Source organism: Pogoniulus pusillus, chromosome 38, assembly GCF_015220805.1.
Source record: "Pogoniulus pusillus isolate bPogPus1 chromosome 38, bPogPus1.pri, whole genome shotgun sequence".
Taxonomy (NCBI): Eukaryota; Metazoa; Chordata; class Aves; order Piciformes; family Lybiidae; genus Pogoniulus; species Pogoniulus pusillus.
Window position 1 is genome coordinate 6,994,189 of NC_087301.1, and position 13,606 is coordinate 7,007,794.

Genomic DNA, 13,606 nt, shown 5'->3' on the forward strand with positions numbered 1-13,606 from the left:
CTGTGTGAGCCCTCATTTAGCTCCCTCCCTGTCACCTCCAGGCACTACCCTGTACTGGGGAGGTCAGCCCACTGGGTCTCTGTCCTCCTGTGGAGCCCCCAGCAGTTACCTTTCAAACAGAGCAGAGAACCACAGCTTTACAGCCAGCATTAGCTGCCTGCAGTGGGCAGGCAAGCGTCTCTCAGCCCCCTGCTTTCCCAGCTTGAGGAGAGCTTTCTGCAGGGCGGCACCAAATCTGGGCACTTTGGGGCAGACTTTTGGCAGGGGTGCAGCCTGCACCTGCAGACACCTTGCAGCCACCACGTGTGATCTGCAGCTGGGTGCTGAGCTGCCTCGTGGGCACGGCCCCAACCGATTGGATGTGGTGGGAAATTGGGAGGCTGAATGTGCACAGAACCAAACTGGGCTGAATTGGGAAGGCACCTCCGAGGTGACTAAAAGGCAGAGTCTGGGGGTCTTTGCATGCTGTTATGAATGAGTGGGTTTGATTCCATGTCTCGTGTGCCAACAGTGTAGACTGAGGAGTGTTTCTGTCTGTAATAAAGGACATGATTGCAATCCTGTCACGCAGCTTGCCCTGCCCAAAGCGGCAGAAGGTGGCAAGCAATTGACTCATCCCCTCCTCCCCCCCAAGACCTTCCCCCTCACTTCTGAAGTGTGCTGTTTTTCTGTCCCTCGAGAAACGCAGAGCAAAACCAGTTTGTTTTTACTTGTAAGGCTTTACTCACTTGCCCAATTCGGCAGAGGAGCTGGACTTTGGGGATCTCTCAGGTAAGGGCTAGTCCGTAGGTAAACTGCTGCTCTTCTACACTAGACCCTGGTCCCCCCCCCCGGTTTCTGCATCGTGGCCGTGTCGCATCGTGCAGTCGCTGTGGCCTGGCTGCTCCTCCACCGCACGCTGGCGCAGCTTTGGTGTCTGCTCTTTCTGTTGGGGTTCTCTTTTTGGTTTTGGCACCCATTTCTGTGTGGCACCCTTGAAGCTGGGGTGGGAGGTGTGCCGAGCAGGGAGGCGCACCCCTGCGGGGTCCCTCCCCGCTGAGGGATGGGGTTTTTTTGAATGCTGGTTTGGGTTGAGATTGTATGTTTGGGAATTGCTCCACTCTGCCATGCTGGGCAGAACCACCTTGAACGGTGCAGCTGGTGCTGGCTGCCTGCTGGCTGCTCATAACGCCTGTACCAGGCCGGGGTAAAAGGAGGTGATTGTCCTGCCAGCAGAGACAGAGCCAGGTAAATGGTTTGAACCTCTTTTTATCCATGCTGGACTGAATGTTGCATCAACACTCTTAGAGATGGTCCTTGACAATCAGCACTGATCCAAAGGAGACATTAAAGCGTCTCCAGTGGATGCAGTTGGTGTAGTCGAACCTGGGGTTGCACCAGGGGTGCAGAACCTCTGAGCCTTGTGTTTGCCAGAGTCTCTATAAGTCTGTTTAGAAAATCACCTCATTTTTGTGCTCCTACATCCCAGAGTATCTCTGCCAACTCCTTTTCCCCACAGGTGGGTTCATAGGCCAAGTATCCCAGGAGAGCAGCCCCAGGTGGGGACAGGCCCTGATCTCAGCTGTGGAGCAGGACCCTCTGTCTCCTGGGAGGTCCATGGTCCAGCACCATCTCTGTCAGGGGTTAGAACACAGAACAAAAAAATAAGGCAAAAAAGGCAGCCCCTGAGTGCAGATCTCATCCTGTCCAGTGTTTTCCTTCTGCCCCATCACACCAGCAGCACTTCCTCCCATGAGCCAATCTAAGGATGCTTTGGCCAAGAGGTTAGGAGCACTGGAGTCCCTCAGTGCCTCTGCTGTCACCTGCATCATGGTGACCTCTGTTCTGGCAGGCTGGGGCCAGCTCCCAGAGGTAAGGAGTTCCAAGTGTCCATTCAACATTGCCATGTGGATGGGAGAGACATTTTGCCCTCTTAAGCTTTGCTACTGCTTTTAATCTGGATTTTTTGAAGTACCTCTTTTGGGGGATGAAAGGCAGATCAGGAAACAATTCCACCAGGGAATTCCTTAAAATAGGTGTCTGCTGGCCCTGCCGTTCCCCAGAGCAGGGCATCCCCATGTGCCCCATGCCACAGAGAAGCTCTTCCCATGTAGAATGGTCACTGCTGCTCTGCAGTTTAGTGTTTCCCTGCTCCTGAATCTGAGCTGTGAGCCAAAATCTCCCCAAAGCTTTCACGGAGCCAAGTGAGCCCAGCTGCTGCTGGCACCATGCCAGTGAGCACCTTGGAGCTCTACCAGACACCTGTTTTCCTGCACCCATTTTGACTACTTGATGGGTTTTTCCCTAAGAATTCCCAAATTTTGGTTGTTGCTGTCCGAGTTATTGGTGTACACCCACAGGGTGACCACACCACGTCACTAGACAGAGAGCCCCAGGCCATGCTCTGCCCTCCATCCCATCACCCATGTCCAGGCTCCCAGGAAACTGGGCACCACGATCCCACTTGCAGGTTGGGGTCGGCACGTTTGGGCCGTCGGATAGGTGGTCCAGGTGAGTGCTGGCACTGAGCTCTCCATCGGTTAACGCTGCCCTCCGCTCCAGCGGGGCCGGGCGCAGGGAGCCCTCGGGAGCAGCCCATGGGTGCGGGGGGGGCGCAGGGGTAGGTGCCCTCAGGCGCGGCGGTGCTGCTGTGGCGCGGTGTTTGCTCAGTGTGCTGTTCCTTCCAGGTACTCCTGTCTCGCTAAATGCTTCAACGGAGGCTCTGCCAACCATGCACTTAAGTAACGCATCCCTTGCCTTCCGCCCAGGTAGTTTCCAGAGCTGTGTTGCTTCCCCTGGTCGAGCTGTGTGTGTCTGTGCCACCACAAACCTCTTCTCATTCCTAATGCAGAGCCTGTAGGATATGGACTGGGCTGACCTTGTGCTCAAGGCTTCTTATCCTGCTGCAGCTTCTGCCCAGCAGAGCCTCAAAAAGGAGGGATTCTGAGAGCACCAGAGATTGCCAGGGCAAGCTGCTCTACACACACAGCATAGCCATAGGTGGACATAGGCATACTACATAGCTGAAACTGGCTGTACACATGCAGCTACAGCTATAGCTGGCTGTGCACACTCACGCCATGTAGCTGCAGCTGGCTGTGCACACTCACACAGTGTAGCTGCAGCTGGCTGTGCACACACAGTGTAGCTGCAGCCTGCTGCACACTTGGTGCTGTGTGCTCCCACCACAGTCGTGTGGGGCCCCAATTCCCCAGCCCTGCCTCCAGGCTGTGGCACAGCCTCTGCTCCGCTCCAGGGTGTTGGTACACCTCTTCTAAAGCAGGGAGCAATCAAGAAGAACCTACATAGCCTCCACCCCGGGTCTGATTAACTAATCCAGGCCTGATTAGCACCTTTGCTCAAGGGGGATGCTGATGAATCAATAGCTATCGATTGTGAGCAGGGCTCCGCTCTCCAGCAGCGAGGAGCCTGCAGGAGCACCCGGGAAGCATCAAGCACCTGTTGTAGTGATTAAATTTATTAAAACACAGCACATGATTTGTTATGAAGCGATCTCAGAATGGGTCACTGAAGGGGAGCTTATTGATTGCTGAAGGATTAACTCCTCGAATTTCTCTGCCTTCAATTAGACCAAATTCAATTAGGATCCGACAAACAGGTTAGCGCCACGCTCCAGCAGCCCATCGATACGGCGAGCAGGGCCGGCAGCCCTAGTGCCATTGCCGCAGCAATGAGTAACACTGTTGCTCATCCTGTCACAGAGATGCATGATTTCTGCCCTCCCACACCGTGGGCAGGTGGTTTATGGTGCTTCAGCAGCAGAGACAGCCTGCTCTTCCCCCAGCCCTGCCCACCAGCACCAACCCCAGCTTCTGGTGCTGCCCCTTCGTTTCAGACGCTTCATTCCACAGAAGAGTTGACCACAAATTCAAGGGGAAGTGATGCTGCTGGCTCTCAGCTTCCTGCCTCGTAGCAAAGAGGATTAGTTGCCTTACCAGCTTTTGAGGAGCATACCAGCAGCTTCAGGCCATCCTACATCGTGCCCAGCAGTGGCGTGTGGGAGCGTAAGTTGCATTGGTCTGTTAAGTCTTTAATAAGCTAAGCTTTGACAGGAGGAAGGAAAAGTGGCTGAGTGAGGAGTTCTTCAGAGAATGGATGCAGGTTTCTTTTGCCCAGGCTCAGCCCAGATGTTGCAGTAACATCTGGGAAGCGTGGTGGCTGTTAATGGAGTTGTGTGTAGACTTTCCAGGTGCACACAGACACCACTTCAGGCCATGCTGTCCTACAGCAACAGCTTGCAATTAATTTTCACCCAGAAAATTAAGATTAGTTTTAGTGGGAGTGCAGCAATAAATCCAACCAAGGCAGAGTTACCATCTCTGCTCTGCTCTTGCTAAGGTCCCCGGCACTTCCTTGCTCTTATAGTACGAGTTTGCATAGGACAAGCTCAGGGCTGCTCAGAGATGCCCAAAAAGACAGGACCCAAATCTGTGCTGGCAGAATAGCCACAGCTACAAATGCTGCATTGGCTTCACCCTCTGGTGTTGAGCAATGGAGGAGCCTTAATCAGGCATGCTGCTGGAGCATGCAGGGAGAGTGGGCAGAGATGCTGCTGGGGGTCTTGATGACCCTCAGGATGGTGCCTGCAGTGAGGGAAGGGCTGGAAGCAAAGCTCAGCCCCAAGTCTGGCTGCTCCCGCACAGGATGTCACCAGGAAGGAGCTGCTGCCTTCGGGCATAGCAAGATGCCCTCATGTGCCAAGGGCTCCCTGCCCAAGGATAATTCCAAGCTTGGCTCTTGGAGCTGTGCAGGCCCCATTCTGAAAGCCAGGGGAGCACTGAGATTAAAAATAACCTGGTGTGACCTCAATGGGTCTGCAGCTTTTAGAGCAGGTGTAATGAAGATCAGCTGCTCCAGTCAGCCAGGTTCAGCCCAGTCCTACTCTTCATCTTGAGATGCTGCCACTTAGGGAAGGAGTGCAGGCTCAAACGTGCACAGTGCATGTGTCTATATATATTTTAAAGCCTCGTTAGAAAAGAATTGAGTGGAACCTTTTTATTGAGTGGCTGGGAGGAGCAAAGGCTCCCATCTGCTGAGCCTTGCTGCAAGCATTGACCCACATTCGTAGGGCAGCGCTATTAAAACCTGCCAGCTCTGCTCACAGGCTTCAGACAGCCCACAGAAGGCTGCTTTTAAACAACTGCCACTGCAGAAGTGTCAGAAAACCTCAGACCAACAATGCTTTGCCCTTTTTTTTTTTCCTTCAAGTGTCCCCCTTGCAAACTGCCCCCCCCCCCATAGCTCAGGGCCTGCAGGTTCCAATCACCGGTGTTAGTTGGCTGTGGTTCCATGAGTGGTACCCAGTTGGCCATCAGCTGAGTGTTGCTGCTGGAAGACAGAAGTTCTGTTAGCTGGTGAGCAGCAGGACACAGCCAAGCAACCCTTTCTCTTCTCTCTGCCTGCTGTCTCCTGAACTGCATTTCTTGTTTAAAGGAAAACTCCAGGGGTGACCATCAGTGGCATCATCTCCTGTTTGCTGGCTCCAGGGGCAGGTGGCTCCAACAGTCAGCCCAAACTGATTCCAAACTTCCAGAGGCTCACATTGGCACTGCTCAAAATGGGTCTGCGTCCTCTGCTGCTGTCTGCAGGGCTGCATCTTGTGCAGGTGCTTTCGATGCCACAGCCCAGGAAGTTCTCTCTAGGGCTGGGCACAGGTCTGCTGTTCCTCACGGCAGCGTAAAGGAAAGAGTGATCTGTTCTTCTGCAGATACTGAGTCGTTGCATGTGGGCTGTGCCACGGTCGCTGCAGTTTTCCTTTAAGGTGCTTTGGTGTCAGCAAAGCACTGCCCCAGCCGGCGGGTCCCGCTGTGCCCTGTAGCCGCCCAGTAGCCGCCCAGGTGTGCACATGTTGCTCACAACACGCTGCCAGGTCTGCACCTTCCCCTCGCTCCTCCCTCCCTCCTCCTGCCCGCCACAGAACCGGAGGCAGAACAGCAAACCCTGCCGATTGGCTTGGGGGGCCAGCACGCTCCAGTATATATTAACATCTTAATGGGAAAGCGCTGCCTGTGTACATTTACCACTCTCTGACAAGAGGGAATTAAATGTCAGAAGGATTTGTAGCATCTATAATTGAATTGATGCTGAGAAAAGCAAATCTTGGGGAAGAATAACATATTAGGATTAGCAAATAATGTGGCATTTTGTCAGTTGCTGCCATCTCATCTGCTCCCTCTTCAGTAATGAAGTTGTGATTCCTGCTTTAATCGCAGAGATGAGGCAGGGATGGCTTTTGTGAATTGGAGACAGCAGTCTGCAGCAGAATCCAGTTTTTGAGGTCAAACCTCACTTTCTTGGTGCATCCAGGCTGGACAGGGCTCTGGCCAGCCTGATCTAGGGTAGGGTGTCCCTGCCCATGGCAGGGGGGTTGGAACTAGATGATCCTTGTGGTCCCTTCCAACCCTCACTGATTCTATGAAATGTGGAGAATTATTACTTGCTCCATAGACCTGGCACTTTCCTCTTAATTCCCAGGGAAATGAGGAGTGGCAGGGAAGGGAAGGGTCCTGCACATGCTGCTGGAGTGCAAGTGGAGGTGCTCGGAGCAGGTTGACATCAGGGCATGTGCAGTTGGATGAGATGTTGGAGATGGTGCAAGGAGGAAATGTGGAGGAATAGCAGCAAAGGGGCTGGGGTCACCCTGGAGCAGCTCCTGGAGGACAAGCCTCTCACTGGATAGCTGTACCTAAGAGTTGTTAGCACTGCCTCTGCTCCGGGGTCGTGGGCCCTGCCCTCTCAGGATGTCTTGGTTTCACTTTTCTCTTTAAGCAGTAGAAAAGGACAGAAGATGCACTTTTAAAAAGTCACAGATCTGATGTTTTGTCTTAGAAACTGCAGGTAGTTTGGAGAGCAAAATGATGCCATGTGGAGAAGCTCCGAGGTGGTTTTTTTTCTGGATAAGTGTTTTGATGCCTCTGAATGCAGCAGAGTTATTTTAAGCCAGACCTTCTGCCCACTTAACCTGCAGAGACAAGCAGGGGATGGTGCTGCTGCTCCTCAGAGCTGCAGCCTCTGGCCTTTGGGACATAAAGGGACGCCACAATGGAGGCTCTGGCACAGCTTTCAGTAAGCCAGACTTGGCTGTGCAGCCACGGTGGGTGTGGTGGCACCAAGGCTGCCAGGGTGAGAGCACTCAGGCTTCATCTTTCCAGAGCTTAAATTTATGGTGATTGTGGAAAAAACATCTCATGATGCAAAAGCCTGCTGGAGGCACATTACAGAGCTGTGTGTTTATGCCCCTTCAGCTGCTCCAGATGTCAGCGAGCAATCCATCCTCCTGGGCTGGGACATGGCTGTCTCCTTCAAGCAGCCCAGCTGGGCTGGGTGCTGAGGTTCTGAACAAATGAAATAAAAGTGGAGTGGAGCTTGTCTGGAGCAGCTGCTCCAGCAGCTGAGTCAGGTCTGCTTGTGTTACGGTGAGCAGCTCCTCAAGGGCTAGGATTAAGGGAGGCAAAAGGCTGCTTTTAGGTGCTAGCTGCCCAGGGTTGCCCATTTCCCTCGGGTGTAGGTGACGTGGCTGGGAACGCCTCTGCTTTGCAGTTAGGCTCTTTTCTTTTTTGCCCCAATTTTGAGCTTCTCTGGGACAGTTTTTATCTGGCAGGGACTCTGCTCTGGCTCCTCACCCCGTTCCCAGCCCAGGCATCCCGTACCAGGGCTCCTGCATTTTGAAGTTATTCAAAGAACCACTCAAGGGGTTGTTGGGTTGTTTGGGTTGTTTTTTTTTTCCTCTCTTAAATTGTTTTAATTAAAGGGCACTTTATGGTGCTCTCAGTCACGAGTTATTTACTTGGGTCCCTCAGTCCTTAATCTTGGAGCAGAATTGGAAATATCGATGGAAAGCGTAAATCCCAGGCTGCTGCTCCCAAGCTTTGTATCAGGTTTCGGCTCAAAAGAGCACCATTACCTTCAGCTGTCACGGAGCTGTACGCTTGATCGATAAACTTCAAATATTATTAGAGGTGGAGGCTTCAGAGATTTGCTCTGTGCTGTGGAGGGAGACGGAGATAAATCTTTCTTAAAAATTGACTTGCATTTGCACTCTGAGCCGCGCTGGCAGAACGCATTTCTGCGAGGTGCCCGGGCAGCAGCGTGCCGGACAGATTTATGGGCCATGTGCTTCTTGTAGTGAAAGATTTAAATGGTAAATCCTTCACATCTGACTTCACAAATCATGTAAAGTTAAAGGATTTTTACCGTTTCTGTTGCTGCTGTGCTTAAATTGTGAGGTAGGGCTGGTAAATCATTTTAATGGAGGTGTCGCGCTTGACTCAATAGAAGGGGGAAAAAAAAAGGAGGAGACAATGGTTTAGCTTCTATTCCAAAATGTTAATGTATTAATCAACGGGAGAATAATTGGGTTTTACTGCCTTATAAATCTGCGTTGCCATTAGGGTTGCAGCAAGGGCTGATGTAGCCGCGTTCTTAAATTAAAATTGTTTACCCTGCTATCCATCCACTTCACACGGCCGCAGCTCAGCGGGGCCCGGCGCCGAGCCGCGCCCCCGCCACATCCCTCATCCCTCTGCCGGCATCCCGGGGGAGAGGCGCTTAGGGAAGAAAAGGAATTGCACGGTGAGGAGGGGAAGAAATGCAGCAGTCGGAGGCACCGCGCAGTTGGTGCTGCCTTTCCGCTCCTGAAGAGCTGCTTAGAGCTCGGGCCAGCAGCTTCATGTCTCTGGACGTGGAGAGCTGCGTGGAACAGCAAGGGGCATGGTTAAGGGTTGGGGAGAGGATGGTTGCAAACGTCTTCACTTGCCGGCTTGGTCGTTTCTTGGTGAGGAGCTTTCTGGGCCAAAGTCGAAGTGTTTTCACCAGGGCACTCACTGGTGGTGTTTCTCCTGAGCCAACGACGAACGCTGCCCTGTGGTGCTGCTGTTCCCTGTGCCCCATCCCCTGGGAGGGTGACCTTTGGGAAGGCTTCTAGAGAAATTCCCAGAATATATCCCCACCAACGACTCCATCTCTCCTGTCCTTCTCCCAGCTATCTTCCACCTGCATAGTTGTAGTGCTGCTGCTTGTAGCGGAGGGCACCTTGCGGGTCGAGCTGCAGATCAGTTCAGCTCAGGACAGAGCTCCTCTGCCCGAACTCATCTGCCTAGCTAGTTCTGTGCTTCACCCCTTTCCCTCTGGAGAGCACCAGGGTGGCTTTTCCAGTCCTGAGAACAGCTGCAGCCCAACCCTTCAGAGCACAGCGCAGTAAGTCCCAAATTCTTATTCCTCTTCTGATCTCAACAGATTCCCGTGCGGGTGAGGAAGGGGTGATCCGGAGCGTGGACCACGCGGTGGTCGGGGGCGTTGTGGCCGTGGTCGTGTTTGCCATGCTTTGCCTGCTCATCATTTTAGGGCGATATTTTGCCAGACATAAAGGTAAGACAAAGCCTGGAACTGGGAAGTGAGAGGATGTGGTGCTTGTGTGTGGCACTCGAGGTGATGCCCAAGGCAAGAGCCCACATTGCTGCTCTGGAAGAATGTCTGGGCATAGGACAGGGAGGAAGGCTGGAGCCAGCTGTTGGTGTCATGTGTACCCAGGGCTGAGGGCAAGGAGACAGAGGTTTGCCCCACAGACTGGCCCATCTACTGGCAAAGTGAGTGTGGGTACCAGTGGAGGTGGTGTCCTTTCCAGGGCACTTTGGCAGCAGCATACCTGAAGATGAGGTCTTGTTCTCTTTCTGGAGCAGCTACTCATGCTGAGCTCTTTCCAAAGAGCTGCACCACCGCTGCCTCCTGCTGGTCCCAGGGGCAGCATTTCCTGTGTGCAGCACTGCAGGGAGCTGCTCAGGCTCAGCTTATTCCAAAGGTGGCCACCAGCTCACCATGAACATGAGGCTAGGGAGGTCCTTAACAAACCCCAGCTGACCTGAGCTGACACGTGTGTGCCACACTGCCTTGGCTCTGTGTAAAACCTTGTTGCAGCACAGGCACTTGTTGCAGCTTTCAGAGCAAATCCAAACCCCCAGAACTGTGACCATCATCTCACATGCACATTTGCAGAAAGGATTTAGCATCAAGCAGGGTTTACACAATACCTGTGGAGAAGGATGGGGGCTGGTCACAGCCATGGCTGGGATGGGGTGGATGATCTTGAGAAGAGAGAAGAAACGGAAAAAAACAACCCTAAAGCACATTAGAGGAGGGAGAAAGCAGAGCTGAGAGATTTCTCTCCTTTAGGTAAAGCATAAAATGCAATTTTACTGATCCTTGTGTGCTTCTGAGAGGGGGAAATGGCTGTGACCTAATTTCTTTTCTGAGTGAGACACCGCAAAACGTGACACTCCACTGCTCATGGGAGCGGGGATGTCAATGCCTGACGTGTGGTTGGCCTTGGGGATTTTGGCACCGTCTGTTCCCAGAGTGTCCGGAGCTGGGAGCTCCTACACTGGGCAGCATCAGCCAGGTTCCTTCCTGGCATTATTCTTTCTGTGCCCAGCCTGCTATTTGCACATCTTCCATCCATGCTTCTCCCTTCCTGCTCACGGCTTCGTTGCTCGCTGTCGTAGCACCTTGCAGAGCCCTCTGCTTCCCTCCCAGGTACATACTTCACCCACGAAGCCAAAGGAGCAGATGATGCGGCCGACGCAGACACAGCCATCATCAACGCAGAGGGAGGACAGAACAACTCCGAGGAGAAGAAAGAGTACTTCATCTAGAGCAGCCTTGGTCTCCATGAGGTGTCCAACCGTGGACGGTTACTACTGGCCCTATTTAAACGCTACAGAGACAGTGATGTGGGAGGTTGCAACCAGCTTGTGTCTTTTCTTTTGTTTTTTCTTAGAGAAAAAAAAAGCCAGTGGGAGGAGGAAGAGGAGGAGGAGGAGGAGGAGGAGAAGTTGTGCAAGGCTGGGAGGGTCCGGGATTTGCTGTGTAAAAATATTCCTCGTAAAGTACACTCTGCTGTTCGACACCTCAGTTTGTTTGGGTTTTCTTTTTTTGGCCAAGTCCAGCTTGGATTTAGTTTAGTGAAGTCATTTGCAGAAGATTCTGTGCCTTGTTTTAATTTCTGTTCGTCGGGGTCGGGGGGGGGAGGCTGGGAAGAAGAGGAGCTTCTGTGCGTTAGCTCCCTTCGGGTTTCTGTGGCTCTTCGTTTCCCCTTTCCTGTTCTGTTCCCAGCGCTGCCTGCTGGGGCCCCGTGCAGTAGTTGGGTTTCTTTGAAGGTGTTTCTCTTTCTTTTTTCTCTTCACCGTTTTGCGTTCAGCACTCGAGCTCATCGGGGGAGAACCAGCACATTTTAGATTCCGTAGTTCACAGTCCAGTGTGCCCATGTCCCATCCCCTTCATCGTCACGAAGGCTTGGATGCGCAGACGGCGAGGAGCCGTTCGTGGCTGCCCACAGCTGCTTCTGGTGCTTTCCCTGGCGGCGACTCGGCACAAGGCTGGAGCTCGGCACAGGCACGGGTGGGAGCAGGAGCAGGAGCCTCCCAGCAGGAGCCTGGGAGTTTTCCTCCCAGCAGGGGCACGGAGCCTGCTCAGAGGTGCCCCACTCCCGACCAGGCTCGGCAGGGACGCTGGCTCGGGCCCTTTGCCGCTTCGTTCTGCTTGCTCAGCTCCCCACCCGCTCTGTGGGACAGACGTAGCCCTCCCACGGGACAGGGGGCTGCAGGCACTCTTCTTTTGCCATCCTCCCCCCTCCTTCCGCAGGCGCAGGGCACGGGGGGGGGGCGATCGCCTTCGCCCCAGCTGGAGCCGAGCCCCCGGCACGGCCGGGCCAGCGCCGTCGCCTTTTTAACAGCCGCTGAGTAAAGGTGGGAACCTGCGTCCAACGCCAGCGCTCACTGACTTCTAAAGCCATAGGTGAAACCGAGACTCTAGGGAGATCAGGACCAGAGCGGGGAGAAGGTGGTGGTCAGATTGCGTCTGCTGACTCTTTTTTGGTGAGGAATCGTGGATTTAGAGCAATCCTTTTTTTGTTCGTTTTCTTTCTTTCTTTTACCTGTGTTTCTGTGGAAAATGTCTGCGGGTTTATTTAAGGGAAGCATTAATCTAGCGTCAGGTTTGGTTTCTTTTCGGGTGTTTGAGGGGAGTGGGTTTGTGCATTTATTATTTTATCTGTTTGTTCGGATTGGTTTTGGCAGAACCGTGGCAGTGCGGGAGGGAGTCCTGGGGGAAGGGGGTGGTCCGCGGGCGCTGAGCGCCTCCGTCCTGCAGCGGCGTTCTGCCCCTTCCCCTCCTCAGGAGAAGACCCTTGCGGGGATGTCCCTTTCTCGTGTCGAGCGCAGCTCTTTTCTGAGCCTTCAGCACCATTGCCAAACCACACCGTGGTGAGAAGCAGTCAGCAGGTTGGAGTGGGGGCGGGGGGAGGGGTGTCCTTTCCTCGCCCGCGGGGCGCGGGGGCGGCGTCCTGGTTGTGAGCAGCCCATCTTTGTTTTGGAAGTGTTCCTAGTGCAGTGTGACCGATGTAACTTTGACTTACGATGTTGACATGTCTCAGGTTCATGTGTTTTGGTGTTTTTTCCGTCTCAGGTAGATTGGCAAAATTTCGGCCCCACACATTGGGAAAAAAAAACAAAAAACAACACAACAACAACAACAAACAAAAAAAAAAAAAGGCAAACAAAACCGAACAACAAAACCAAGAAGGAAATGAAAGCAGGATCAAAAAGCAGGAAATTCGCATTTTAGTTGTATATTGGTTTCTGTACTTTTCCTCAGTATCCAGTGCACTGTTTGAAATGTATTGTTGAGTATTACTTTGTACAGCTTTAGATCATTAGGAGTTTGAAGCGTGAAGAAAGAACAACCTTGTTTAGAGGAGTGCTGGGAGTGAAGGACGCCCGAGCCGATGATAAACAACCTTGTTCTTTATTCACCCGGCCTCTTGAGTTTTTTTCCCCTTAGGCCAGTTCTGTTTTAAGGTGTCCATGGAAGATGTTACAGTGTAAGGAAGTACATATCCATCTCTGCCCATTCACATTTTGTATTGGTTCATGTATCCCATTTTTACAAAGGAAAAGAAGTACTATAAGATATCTGTCTTCTTAATAAAAAACATTAATGTTACAAAGCTGCAGCTCGCTTGTGCCCTCCTTATCCCCTGCCCTTACCGGGACCCTTGGCTCACCTGCTGCTGCAGGGGTGGTGCTGAGCAGGTTACAGAATCTGGCAATGATGATGATTGTCCAGGCCAAAGAGCATCTGATGGTAAGAAGGTCCCAGGATCACAGAATGTTAAGGTTTGGAAGGAACCTCTAGAGATCAGCCAGTCCAAGCCCCCTGCCAGATTAGGATCACCCAGGGCAGGTCAGATTGGAATGCATCCATGTGGGTCTTGAAAGTCTCCGGAGTCAGAGACTCCACAACCTCTCAGGACAGCCTGCTCCAGGGCTGCAGTCCCCTCACCCCAAGAAGTGTTTCCTCGTGTTAAGGAGGAACTCCCTGGGTTCTTGCTTGTAGCCCTTGTTCCTTGTCCTGTCACTGGGCACCACCAAAAAGAGCCTGGCACCTTTTTCTCACCCCCCACCCCTCAGATATTTATAGACATTGATAAGATCCTCTCAGCCTTCTCAAGACCAAGCAACCTCAGTTCTCACTCTTCCTTCGTACAAGAGATGCTCAAGTCCCACAGACATCCTTGTCTAACCCAAAGATCCAAGCCAAAGGACACGCAGTAGTG

The 13,606-nt window shown here is 52.8% G+C and overlaps 1 protein-coding gene across 11 annotated transcripts in view; it reads left to right on the forward strand.

The window, feature by feature from the left end:
- Nucleotides 1–12,997, forward strand: part of CADM1 (cell adhesion molecule 1) — a 153,151-nt gene extending 140,154 nt beyond the window's left edge. For 4 of the 11 annotated variants that reach the window (XM_064173130.1, XM_064173132.1, XM_064173133.1 and 1 more), the window contains 2 exons: nucleotides 9,235–9,366; nucleotides 10,528–12,997. In XM_064173130.1, the coding sequence (XP_064029200.1) occupies nucleotides 9,235–9,366; nucleotides 10,528–10,646 (251 nt within the window). In that variant the 3' untranslated portion in view covers nucleotides 10,647–12,997. Of the gene's footprint in view, nucleotides 1–717; nucleotides 772–2,666; nucleotides 3,489–9,234; nucleotides 9,367–10,527 lie in introns of those variants that run through there. The other 7 variants (XM_064173127.1, XM_064173128.1, XM_064173137.1 and 4 more) reach the window with 4 other exon arrangements.
- The last annotated feature ends 609 nt before the right edge of the window (nucleotides 12,998–13,606 follow it).